The sequence below is a fragment of the Pipistrellus hanaki genome, assembly GCF_964339955.1.
Source record: "Pipistrellus hanaki genome assembly, chromosome: 16".
NCBI lineage: Eukaryota > Metazoa > Chordata > Mammalia > Chiroptera > Vespertilionidae > Pipistrellus > Pipistrellus hanaki.
In genome coordinates this window covers 21,102,892-21,116,784 of record NC_140518.1, presented here as the reverse complement: position 1 = coordinate 21,116,784, position 13,893 = coordinate 21,102,892, and the positions used below count along the sequence as shown (strand labels likewise).

General features: G+C 38.0%; 1 protein-coding gene across 11 annotated transcripts in view; it reads right to left on the bottom strand.

Annotated features, from left to right (window-relative positions):
• Nucleotides 1-13,893, bottom strand: part of GGNBP2 (gametogenetin binding protein 2) — a 29,488-nt gene that overhangs the window by 5,913 nt on the left and 9,682 nt on the right. For 5 of the 11 annotated variants that reach the window (XM_084864199.1, XM_084864202.1, XM_084864207.1 and 2 more), the window contains 5 exons: nucleotides 10,986-11,084; nucleotides 6,586-6,699; nucleotides 4,262-4,471; nucleotides 3,035-3,209; nucleotides 1,669-1,863 (listed from right to left, as the gene is read on the bottom strand). In XM_084864199.1, coding sequence (XP_084720325.1) covers nucleotides 1,669-1,863; nucleotides 3,035-3,209; nucleotides 4,262-4,471; nucleotides 6,586-6,699; nucleotides 10,986-11,084 — 793 coding nt within the window. Of the gene's footprint in view, nucleotides 1-1,668; nucleotides 1,864-3,034; nucleotides 3,210-4,261; nucleotides 4,472-6,585; nucleotides 6,700-6,788; nucleotides 6,915-10,985; nucleotides 11,085-13,893 lie in introns of all 11 variants that reach the window. The other 6 variants (XM_084864204.1, XM_084864205.1, XM_084864209.1 and 3 more) reach the window with 3 other exon arrangements.

The window sequence follows — 13,893 nt, the reverse complement described above, 5'->3', positions numbered from 1 at the left end:
AAGGGAGAGGGATAGATTTAGAAACAACGAGAGAGAAACATTGATCAGCTGCCTCCTGCACACACCCCACTGGGGATGTGCCCGCAACCAAGGTACATGCCCGAGACGGGAATCGAACCTGGGACCCTTGAGTCCGCAGGCCAACGCTCTATCCACTGAGCCAAACCGGCTAGGCCAAAAGATCTATTCTAAGTGCAAGACTTTCTTCATATGTTTCAACCAGCAACAGAGAAAAACAGACTGAATGCAGAAACAGGTATGAGAATCCATCTGATTGGTTCCTTTAAGCCAAATATTAAGAGATTTGCAAAAATATAAAATGCCACCCTTCTCACTTTTTCTTTTGAAAACAGTTAAATTCCAAAAAATGTTATTCATCTCTGGCCAAGTGGCTCAGCTGGTTAAGTGTCGACCTATACACCAAAGGGTAACAGGTTCAATTCCCAGTCAGGGTACACACCTAGGTTGTGGGTTTGATCCCAAGTCACGGAACATACAAGAGGCAACCAATAGAGGTTTCTCTCTCTCCCATCCCTCCTCTCCTTCTAAAATCAATAAATACATCCTCAGGTGAGGATTTAAAAAAAAAAAAGTTATTTATGTTAACACATAGTGAAATTATTTTTTAAAAGAACCAATAATTCAGAATTTTTCAATTTCTAATACAGGAATATTGACAGATATAATTTTTTAAAACATATTCTTTTTTTAACATATATTTTATTGATTTTTTACAGAGAGGAAGGGAGAGAGAGAGAGCCAAAAACGTCGATGAGAGAGAAACATCGACCAGCCGCCTCCTGCACACCCCCCACCGGGGATGTGCCCGCAACCAACGTACATGCCCTTGACCGGAATCGAACCCGGGACCTTTCAGTCCGCAGACCGACGCTCTACCACTGAGCCAAACCGGTTTTGGCTTGACAGATATATTTTACATAAACAAAAGATAATGGGCACCTTAATTTTTAAGAAGGCAAACAGGTCTTAAGATCAAAAAGTGAGAACTGCTCTAGGTCATGTTTGGAGTTAACTTTTTTTTTTTTTTTTTTAATATATTTTTATTGATTTCAGAAAGGAAGAAAGAGATAGAAACATCAATGATGAGAAAGAATCATTGGTAGCTACCTCCATACACCCCAAAATGGAGATTAAGCCCGCAATCCAGGCATATGCCCTGGCTGAGAATCGAACCATCACCTCCTGGAGTTAACTTTGACCTAACTAAGGTCAGGAAAAAGATAGCCAGTTTGACTCAGTTAAATAGAGCCTTGGCCTGCGGACCAAAGGGTCCTAGGTTTGATTCTGGTCAAGGGCAGGTACCTTGGTTGCGGGCACATCCCTAGTGGGGGGGGTGCAGATGGCAGCTGATCAGTGTTTCTCTCTCATTGATGTTTCTAACTATCTCTCTCCCTCCCTCCCTCTCTGTAAAAAAATCAATAAAATATATATTTTTTTAAAAATCAATGGAAAAATATTCTCAGATGAGGATTTTAAAAAAAGATAACCATCTTTATAAAACAAACACATGACTAAAAAATTTGGATTATACAGATTATAATAGGAAAAAAGGCTGGAGCTCACATTCTGGAAAAGGGATGGTAAAAATGCCAAAATCTAGCAAAAAGCAATATTAAGTATTCATGAGTCAATATTAAGAAATCCTACCTTCTCTTGGCTTACTTCCTTCTCCTCTGCTGTTTGGAGGGGAGGAGGAATGTCACACACACATTTATTTTTTCGTCTATTCTTCCGCTTTTGACGTTTCTTTTCTTGCTTGAGTTCTCTTACTCGTTCCTCCTCCGAAAATTCTTCACAGAGTTGTTCCAATCGGCTAATACCTTGTACTTTTTCCACAGTCATCTATTACAAAAACAAAAGTTGAAAATGAATAATTGTGCTCAAAACTTCCTTTATTTTTCATGAACATTCTCATTTGTTAACTTTAAATGATACCACAAACACAGAAGCTGATTATTTCATGTTGCAATTCTGTCATATAATCCCCACAAAGAATTTCAAATATTAATACCTTAAGTGATTACAGACATAAAATCTACACAGGAAGTGAATATACAACTAATCCGTATGGGAAAGGCAGACTTATACACCAGCATATTCTAATTTCAGAATTTTTCTCCTAATTTCAAAATTTTAATTAACACAGCAAAGCATTCATTTCGTCACATAATAAGAAGACTATTTAACCCCATTAAATGATCTAGTTATTGAAGACACGAACATACAGGGAGAAAAAGGGTAAGAACTCTGTTCAGCAAGAACTAGTACAGCCGAAACCGGTTTGGCTCAGTGGTAGAGCGGTGGTCTGCGGACTGAAAGGTCCCAGGTTCGATTCCGGTCAAGGGCATGTACATTGGTTGCAGGCACATCCCCAGTAGGGGGTGTGCAGGAGGCAGCGGGTCGATGTTTCTCTCTCATTGACGTTTCTAGCTCTCTATCCCTCTCTCCTCCTCTCTGTAAAAAATCAATAAAATATATTAAAAAAAAAAAAAGAACTAGTACAAATCTCCTCAGACTGCCTAGAACAGTGCACGATAGGCTTCTGAAAAAGGGGTGTGTAGCTTTCATACCTTTTTCATAGGGACTGGTGAAATAAAGGGTTATAACCATGTCCTACACTATAACAAAATATTCACTAGCCAAAAATTTATGTTCTACAGTGTTTAACTGAAAAAAACACAAGCACTTAACCCAATACCAACATTATAAAGAGCTTCCAGTGTACTTCTAAGAAGTAGTTCTTACATCACGGCATTTTGACAGCATTTACTTCATATTATTGGGCATCAGCAAGCATACTAGGACTCATTAAAGGTTTCTAAATTTGTTTATTTTTTAGCTGCCTTTGACTTTTCATTAGTTATGCTTCATGGCAGCATCTTGTTAAATAATAACCAACTCAGATGCAAACCATCATGGACAGCAGCGCTCTGAGCAAGGTGAGCCTGGTGGCTTACACTAAGAGTCAGTCCAATAAGCAATTTTGGACACTGAAGCAGCCCACTGTTCTTACCTCAAAACTTTTACGTAGAGCATCAACACCAAGATAGAAAAGCATCTGCCACGTCTGCTCTTCTGCTCGTAGTTTTTGCCAGATCCGATGCAGTCTTTCATAAAGATGAATTCCCAAGCAAGTCAGAACTTCTTCTTGAGCTATATCTATTGTCTTAGCATGCCTTTCTCTTCGCCTATAAAGGAGAGCAAATTATACATAACTCCTTTAATTGGAACAGTAAAAGGTGAATAACACACCTGCAAGTTCAGATTTTAAACACAATCTTCCTATTAACCTAGTAACAAGGTAGTTATACACTCAAATTCAATTAATGCATAAACACACAAGTACACATGTATTTTAAAAATGAGAAATATACATGCAGATAGAGCTAAGTCCTAATATTACTAAAAATAAGGTAATTCAGGAACTGGCCCTAAATAGATGGTTTGGGGGCAAAGAGAAGTCACATAAAAGTGTCCAGCTTGTGGTAGACATGACAGTTCCTCTAACCTTCCAATTATAGCAAATGTCTGTTTGGGTTTTGTTTCTTTTTTGAGGGTGAGTGGAGAAGGGCAATGCTGAAGTGACTCAATCATGGGCAAAAGCCCCCTAAGCCAATCTTCAGAAGTGTTCACAGAACTTCAGTGATAAAAGAGCATTTGTATTCTAAATGCCTAACAGAACCTAGGCGCTCAGATGAAAGTTGCTACACAAAAGACAAAGGGAAATGGGTTCCATTTATCCTATAAACACCTTTCCCTGATATTATTTTCACAACAAAGCCACAGATAAAATTTTAGGTTCCTATGAAACTTAATAGTAATCTACACAGTTCATGAGTTACATTAATAAAGTACTTTATAACCCCCTGCTGCAAGGCCTGACTTCCTATGCAGAAACCATCATTATAAACAACATTTAAATATGAAAATGCATGGATGAAGGAGGAAAACTATCCCTTCTAATCATTTTCAAATGAAAATGATCATCTATAATAATGTAAGCCAAAAAAAAGTCTGCCTACTTCAAGCAACAAGGAGCAGAGGACTGAATCCAACACCACAAAACACGTTCTCCCTATTTTCACTTGGTCAATTGAGAAATGCACATTTCAAAGAAAGCAAAATTTTACAGACACACTTTATAGACATTATATGTACTGATGCAAAAGGTGATGAAAATAAACTTTCAGTAATAAAATGAAGCAAAGCGCTAGATAGCCCATTCTAGCAAATTACATACTCATACCCTCCTGCGAACTCTGGCTCAGCACGACCCAAAAGATGTGCAATGAAGTCCGTTTCACAGCAAACATGGATGTGTCGTTCGTGTGGACAGCACCGCAAACCTTCATACAGTGCAGCACAGTAGCCCTTCTCTTTGCTGCAATCAAGTTCACCAATAAGGATGTTGTATGCTCGGAGGACTTTATTTTTGCAATCAGTGCAAAACCTGTTGAAGAGGAAAAAAAACCTCAAAATTAAGAACTGGCTGTGTAATTATTTCATGAGGGATATAACAGTGTACTAGACAATGACACAGTCCTAACAGTATTTTTTTTTTTTAATTAATCCTCACCTGAGAATTTTTCCCCCGTTGATTTTTAGAGTGGAAGGGAGGGGGAGAGACAAGGAGAGAGAAACATCGATGTGAAAGATACTAATCAATTGGCTGGCACCTCAACCAGGGCCAGAGATTGAGCCTGCAACTGAGATACATGCCCTTGACTGGAATTGAACCTGTGATCCTTCAGTCCGCAGGCTAATGCTCTAATCACTGAGTAACCATGGCATTTTTTAAAAGCTTCCTTACACAATGGATAACACATACATGTAAGGTAAATACAACTTTAGATATTACATGAGGTATAACTAGAGCTCCATTTGTCTAAATCAAGTCCTTCCTGAAGAAGCATTTTGTGCCCTGTCAATGTGGCTCAGTTGGTTGGGTCGTCCCATGCACCAAAAGGTTGCTGGTTTGATTATGGGTCAGAGCATATGCCTAGGTTACGGGCTCCCAGTGGGGAGTGTGCAACATTTCGCTATCAATTTTTCTCTCTCGCTCTCCCTTCCTCTTTAAAAATCATCAAATATATATATGTATGTACGTGTAAAAAGAAACCTTTTGCAATAGAATTCAAACTTCCTGTGTTCCTCTGATTTGATTTACACTTCTTACTATAGTATTTACCCTTATGCTGCCATGCATTAGTTTGATACACACATCTTTCTGGCCCTATAGAAATAACTGTTTCCTGAAATGAACACAGGTTAAAATAGAAGCTCTAAGCCCACTTGCTAAACAGAGGTAGTAATGACAAGTAAAACTAAAAAGTTAACTGGAAATGGGTTAAAGACCTAAACATTAAAACCTGAAACTATAAAACTCCTAGAAGAAAACAAAGGAGAGAAAAATATCAGACACTAGAAGAGGTGATAATTTTAGATACTGGAAGCCCAGTGCATGAATTCTATCATTGGCTCAGGGCCAGTCCCATAGGAAGGAGATGGCAGGAGGTTGGTCCACCACCCCACCCCAAATGGGCCAGATATGGGCCAGGCCCGCTGGGGGCCGACTGGAGGAAAGGGCCGCAGGCCAATCAGGGTGGTGGGGGCTGATCAGGGGTGCGGCTGGCCATGAGAGGCTGTGGGCCATGGGCTGGCAGGCCCCGCCCCTGAATGAAGGGGGCAGCAGCCTGGGGGAGGAGCCATGAGTGATTGGCCAGCCGGCCTCACCCGATTGGTGTGGTAGGGGGGGTCAATTGGGGGCGGAGCTGACTGGGGGGAGGGGCTGAGGGCCAGTCAGGATGGTGTGGGTCCATCAGGGGTGGGGCAGGTTGGGTGGGAGGGGCTTCAGGCTGGCTGTCCCACCCTCAATCAGGATGGGAGAGGCTGATCAGGGGCTGCAGGAGTTTGGCCGCTGGCCCCACCCCTCAACTGGTTCGCTGGCCACAGTGGGTATCCTTACAGCGTAAATGTCCCTGGCTTTTTATATGTATAGATGACATCAACTCCCCATAAGAGCGCCATCTCTAAATAGCTCCCTCACCAGTTTCCTTTCCTACTGCACTCTCCACTCCCTACAAATTTTCAAATGTTAATGACACTTAAGTAGCATTCTAAAAAATCTGTACTTTTATAGTACATGAAGCACAGAAATTCCAACTCCATTTTTGTTTTGACAAAAAAATTATAGAATATTACTATATAGAAGGAAATATAGAAAAGGTTCAAAATATTACTAATTTAACTTTAATTTTGAAAATGTTATGAAATGCTTGTACATAAAAATTAAGTACACTACTCAATTCAATCATTTTGTTTCTTGAAAGGCTGACATGGAACTAAGATAAAAATTACCCCCAAAAAGGAGATGGTGGCTAAACACGAAAGCTAAGAGAGATTCATACCATAAAGGAATTGTCTACCTTAACGTTAAGCTCTGCCTGGGGCCAGGTATTAATGGAAAGCCTGGAGTACTATTATATGGAGGTCAGTGACAGGTTACTCTGGATGACAAATAGCTAAGGCACCTTCCAACTATACGGTGATGACCTTGACACTTACCTGTGTTTTCGAAGATATGTTTCTAGTGTTTCTAAAAGACAACTAGAGTCAATTAAAACTACTTCATCTCTGCATTCTTGGGACATTAGTTCCCATACGTCCATCCAACAACCTCTGCAGACAGAAAAAAATATTAGTAAGAAGGAGAAATAATATAATAGTAAAAGAAAAAAAAAGCAGAGTAAAGTATTGCTTGATTTTACCTGGCTGTTCCCTGGGAAGGTCCATAATGCAAAATGATCCTACACTTGCTGTCCTTCCTGTGGTCTTCACTACTTCTCTTATCTGTACTTAACTTCTCTGAACTGACACTGCTACTGCTCCCTTCACTGTAGTACAGTATAGTACAAAGCTTAGTGACACTGAGATTATCTGAAGTTATAATTTCTATAGTCTATTAAAATCATGAAATTTTTAATACATTAAAATATTAAATGAGTTTGAAAATTTTTATATATAATTATATATTCCTTTTAACCATATTAAAATGTTGTTTAAACATGTGCTTATATCTTTATATAAAAACTCCTGCTCAACTAGTAAGTGTACCTGATACAATTTAACATTTATATTTATCAAGGTAGCAACTGGTTAATATACTAAGCATTTTATGAGTAAATGTACTTGGAATGTTTTAAAGTGAAAAGGGCTGAAAAAATTTGTATTTTCACCTATAAACATGGATCAATATTACACATATTAAAAATTAAAACAAGTTTTGATCTACTCAATGTAATTTTGTAGCTAGTCCATGCAACAAAATGTTTATCTATCTTCACATTTAAGCTGGGAAAGTCACAGATTAATCTAATTATAGTAAATAAATTCTTATAGTTACTAAAATAAAAATCGCATACTAAGATACTTTACACAGCCTAAATTAGTAATAAGTACTATACAAATAATTTTTTAAAACTTAAGACTCTCCTCCAAGGGTTTCAATGTGGTGCTGTCATGCATTTTGCTTAACTGCATTGTGCATTTCAAAAGAAATGTACGTGTATATTCCATTCAATTATATTCTTCTAAATTTTTCATAATTCTGAATAACTAGCTCCCTGTTCTTCTGCAGGTCTCACTATAGTCCTTTCTTTGGATGCTTGAGATTAAAAAAACCTCAGAATCTTTACTTATCCTACTCTATATAGCTAAGTATTTTTCAACCACCTGCCCGCCATGTAAGGCCATATATATAATTCAGCTCCCTATTCCCTCTCATAAGGGCTCAGAGGTCAAGGTTCAGTGCTCCTTATTTTTTAAACATAACCTCAACTCCAACTCCTGCTCTGCCTCCCATATGACATCCTTCTTCTCTCAACTCCCATATTTCCTTTTTTCTAATTGTGCTTGAGTAATCCATAATCTCCTGAAACTAAATAACTCTTAAACTCAAGTTCTCATAATTAAGGAAGACATTCATGAAATTAGCGCTGTAGAATGACTATTCTACAGAGATGTAAAAGCATTATTCTTAAAAAAAACTTTTTAAAAAGATTACACAGCTCAAATATTTTATCCATAATCTCTGTAGACCAAATGTTTTTATATCAATCCTTCCTTACAAGATGAAACTTTTTGAAAGTCTTCCACTTCCTTGTTCTACTCCCATACTTTCCATTCACAGCTTAATCCCTTACAACCTTACAATGTATTCACTTTTCTACCCATTCCAATCTGGATTCTGCTTCCCCTCAGTCACAGAACTGCTCATCAAGATCACCAATGTCGTCAGCTTACCCCTCTGGCCATACTTTCTCAAGTTTCCTTACTGATTTCTTTTCTACTACTATACTGAATCCTCAGCATTCTTTTGTCTTAGTCTACTCTTCCTCTTGGTGATTTTATCTCATTCTCTAAAGTAGCCTCTGATCATCAGCTGTAGGCCTATAACTCTGGCCTAGACCTTTCTTTCTTTCAAATCTCAAACTTACTCCCAGACAAAAACAACAACTTGGTTTTACTTGCATGGTTATGAGAAAACTCTCAGGAAGACTAAACTGGATTGTTGCAATTAAGTTAGGCTAAAACCTAACAGAATGGATTATACTTTCCCTGGATAAAGTCTAAACAGAAAAGGGGGGAAAGTCAAAATATATAAATGGAGAATCATATATATATATATATATATATATATATATATATATATATATATATATATATGCCTTCTATATATATATAAAAGCCTAAGCGACAGGAACCACTGGAATGACCAGTTGCTATGACATGCACTGATCATCACGGGGCAAATGCTCAATGCAGGAGCTGCCCCCTGGTGGTCAGTGTGCTCCCACAGCCAACCTCCCCCCACTGACCAATCTCCTACAGTCCCTTCCCGTAGCCAGCATACCCCAATGGGGGGAGAGGGGGCCGGCCCCTGGGCTGGGATGGGGAACTGGAGGTGGGTGACAGGGGATGTGGTCCCTTTCCCAGGGTTGTCAAGGGCCAGCTCCCTCCTTGGGGCTGGCGGCAAACTGTCTGTGCTCTGTCCCTCCCCGCAATCGGCAGACGCCAATCGGCCTGCCACCCAGCCGCAGCAGTAAGAGAAGGGGGGAGGGGGGAGGCAGGGAATCACACAGAAACAACAATGGCAGTGTCCTGTGTCAGTTCCTTCCACGCCTACCTGGCAACCATAATCTCCTCTCCAGCCTGGCCCTGATTGGCCTGGCTCCGATTGGCCCTGATCAAGGGTCAGGCCTAGGGACCAACCCATGCACAAATTTTATGTACTGGGCCTCTAGTAGTATTCAAGACCATCCAGTGACCATCCAAAGTGGAAGAGAGGGAGTCTTGGCTAAGCAGACTATACTCCCCGGTCTGCTTTTCATATATCATGTGGGAATATCTGAAGCTATTTTAGGAGACACTGCTTAAGATCAACTAACTCCATTCCTACTATCCCATAACTCAGCAAACAACCTAAACACTTGGCATTCAATGTGATGGGGATATAAACTCTGTGGAAGTTTGTTTTATCTTAAACTAAATAGAAAAACAGAACTGTGAGTCACTTAATAAAAATAGGTAAATAATAATACAAAGTCATTAAAAACAAGAGAGATGGAATTCAGAGCAAACTGGTGTTTAAAGGAAGGTGGCAATGAACACAGATATACAAGGTGTCGGGGTACCTGTTGCTTTTTAGTACCTTAATGAATATGCACAACAAAACAGAAGGTGGGCTTTTTATTATATAATTCTATTTTATAGCTTTAGCCAAAAGGTCAGTAAAGGTTACTGACTAATGAGAAAATCAGACTGAATTCTGCATTCACAAAGTCAGGAATTCTCTAAGATATTGTTAAATCAGGTATGTGAAATAACAGTTATTCTTAGATAACCTCTTTAGGTTATTTACTGGACTCACAGTACTCTCACATATAGACATGTAATTATGATTTTTGTTTGGAATCTGATGCTAGCAAATCAAAGTAAAAAGACATTTTTTGAGACATGTAAAATATTTGACTATAAACTGAGTATTGGATTATTACAATTCATTTTGTTAGCTGTTATAATGGCACTATCATTATGAAAGAAAATATCCTTATATTTAGAGATACATGTGGAAATGTGCAAGAGTAAAACAACATGATACCTGGCTTGTTTTTAAGTGTTTCAGCAAAGAAAAAGGTAGATAAGAAAAACAAATGTGGCAAATATTGATAACTACTACTGAATCTGGGTAAAGGTATTTGGGGGGGAAAGCTCATAGTCTATTTTTCTATGTTTTTGACAGTTTTCATAACATTAAAAAAAATGTTTCTGATTACAGAAAAAGTCTTGTTAATATATTATTAACACCACTTTGTCATTCAAGTCTTTTTATCAAGGGAGGAAAATGTCTATACAACAGTGATGACAAAACTACTGAGAAAATATTCAAAGCTAATTTTTTAAATTCAGAAGTATAGTTTTTTCATTATCCAATTCTTTCAAAAACTAAAGTTACATCTTACAAACTCTCTTCAAAATCCATGGCTTCTCAATACCTACAACCCCAATTAGTTACATAAATATTGTTATAACTGATTCAAGCCTTTTTTTTTTAATCCTTATAAATTATTCTGATAAGATAAAAAATAATTTATATATTATGAATATTAAATAAACCAAAGAATGATAACACTACTTTAAAAAACTTAATATTGGCTACATCAATTTCCACAAACATCTCCACCTCTTTCCTCTAGTCTAAAACGATTACATAAGCAAACTTTTTTTAAAAATCAAATCTATATTGAGAGCCTATAAAAGTATCAAAAAGGCCTACATAAATAGGAGACATATTTTGACTTTTGTTATCAATTAAAGAAATAAAACTTTGTTTTCTTTTTATTAAACATAATCAACATTTATAATCTTAACAATGACAAAGTATCTTGATATTCAATTCTACTTACCCCAAAGGTTTTGGTTTGTGGGTATCTAAGGAGTGCAACTGACATCTCTTGTTCTTTTTACTTTTTGGAATAGCATCTATCATGTCATTTAGTTTGGACCTAATTAAAAATAAACCATTAAAGGTTTGATTAATATTTATTTTTCTTGCCCTGCCCAGGTAGCTCAGTTAGAGCATCATCCCAATACTCCAAGGTTGTGGGTTTGATCCCTAGTCAGGGCACATACAAGAATCAATAAATGCATAAGTAAATGAAACAACAAATCAATGTTCCTCTCTCTTTCCCCCTTCTCTCTTTATAAAATAAAAATTGTATAAATATATTTTTCTTTAAAATTTCCAAATATTTATTTACCACCTTTTACTATATTTAAATTATTATAGACACATCACTTAGAAAATTTCTTATCAAACAAATTCTAATCTGTACACTAGCCTTCCATTCCATTCTGTCAAAATGTTATTCAACATACTCTTTCTCCCAGATTGCATGTCACATTCATCCCCTGCATTATCTAAATATATACTAACCATCTTTGATGAGAAACCATCAACAGAAATTTTATACAAATACAGAATATCTATAGCTAATGTCCACACCTTACATCCAACTAATCAAGAAAGCCTATAAACTCTTAACTTTATATTCAGAATCAAATCACTTCTCATCACCTCCATCACCACCACCATCCTGGCCCAACTTCTCTTTCTCTAGGTTAGACAATGGCAACAGCTGGCCTCCCAAATGGTCTTTTTGCCTTTACATTCCAAGGCTTCACACTTAGCAGCTAGAATGATCTTTTCTTTTCTTTTTAATATATTTTATTGATTTTTTTTACAGAGGAAGGGAGAGGGATAGAGAGTCAGAAACATTGATGAGAGAGAAACATCTATCAGCCGCCTCCTGCACACCCCCCACTGAGGATGTGCCTGCAACCAAGGTACAAGCCCCTGACTGGAATCGAACCCAGGACCCTTCAATCCGCAGGCAGACACTCTATACACGGTTTTAGCAGGAATAATCTTTTAAAACAACAATCATATTATGTTATTCTCTGTTCAAAAACCATCCAAAGCTTCTTTTCTCAGACAGAATAAAAATCCAGTCTCTACCAACACCTCTAAATAAGAAAGCCCCAGACCTTTTCTCTTTTCCTATTTATATACTCTTTGATGATCAAATCTCTTATTATTGTCTTAAATTTTATATGTATGAGTCTGTGTTTAGTATACTATATGTAATATATACTACAATTTAAATATTATAGTTATATTTTAAATACACACACACACACACACACACACACACACACACACACACATCTTTCAGTCAGAGCTCTCTGAACTCAACTTGGATGCCAAGTTGGTATCTCAAACTTAACACACCAGCCCTGTCCACGTAGCTTCGGTTAGAGCAGTGGTCGGCAAACCGTGGCTCATGAGCCACATGCGGCTCTTTGGCCCCTTGAGTGGCTCTTCCACAAAATACCACATGGGGGCGTACACGTACAGTGCGATTGAAACTTCTGACCCATGTGCAGAATTTGATTTTTGGCCTGGGAGAGTCTATTTTGAAGAAGTGGCATTAGAACACTCAAAGGGCCAAAGAGCCACATATGGCTCTCGAGCCGCGGCTTGCCGACCACTGGGTTAAAACACCGTCCTCATATGCCAACGCTGTGGGTTCAATCCTGTCAGAGCACATACCAGAATCAACCAATGAATGCACAAATAAGTGGAACAACAAATCAACGTTTCTCTCTTTCTCTCTCTCAAATCAATCATTTTTTTTTAAACGCTCATGCCTAACCGCTTCTTTGGGACCTTATTTCCTTATGAAGGCTCCCTTATCATGTAAAACTTTCATCAAATTTAACATGTCCAAAAGTGAGCTCTGCAAAATTGCTCCTTCGACTCTTATCCATCTCAGAAAATGGAAACTATTTGTTCTGAGAATCATTCCTGATACCTTCCTCCACATCCAATCTATCCAAAAATCATGGTGGTTCATTCCTCAAAAATACTACCAGGATTCAACCATTTTATTACCTGTTATCTCTCACATGGATTATTAAACAGCCCGTTTATCTGCCTTTTCTCCATCTTTCCTTTTATTCTCAACACAGAAGTCAAAGTAACGCAAACTTCAAATCAAAACCCTCCCAAATCTTCCCATCTCACTCAGAGTAAAAAAAGGCCTCAAGCCGAAATCGGTTTGGTTCAATGGATAGAAAGTTGGCTTCGGGACTGAAGGGTCCCGGGTTCGATTCCGGTCAAGAGCATGTGCTTTGGTTGCGGGCATATCCCCAGTAGGGGGTGTGCAAGAGGCAGCTGATCAATGACTCACTCTCTCATCGATGTTTCTAACTCTCTATCTCTCTCCCTTCCTCTCTGTACAAAATCAATAAAATATATTTTTTAAAAAAAAAAGGCCTCAAGATGGCACTACATAATTGGGCCTTTATTACTCCTCTGATCTCATCTTCTATTACTATTCCCTTCATTCATCTGGCTCCATCTGTTCAATGGCTTTCTTGCTGTTCTTCAAACACATCAAGAGACCTCCAACTTCTGAACCTTTACACTTGTAGCTCCTTCTCTTTCCCCAGATATCTACATGGTTCACTCACCTCATTCAAGTCTATATTCAATGTTATTTTATAAGAGGCCTTCCCTAACCATCCTCTTTATTAATTCTACCCACTCATCCTCTATCTTCCTTACTGATTTTTCTCTGCAATATCAAACCTGACAAATTATTATTTGTTTATGGCCTGCTTCTCCCCACATGAAAACAAATTTTATTGTCACTGGCACATATAAGTTACTCAATAAAATTACTGATTTGGAATCAAGCTTTGGTACAACCAAATTTAGAATAAAAACTAACACTGTCACCAAGTTAAAAA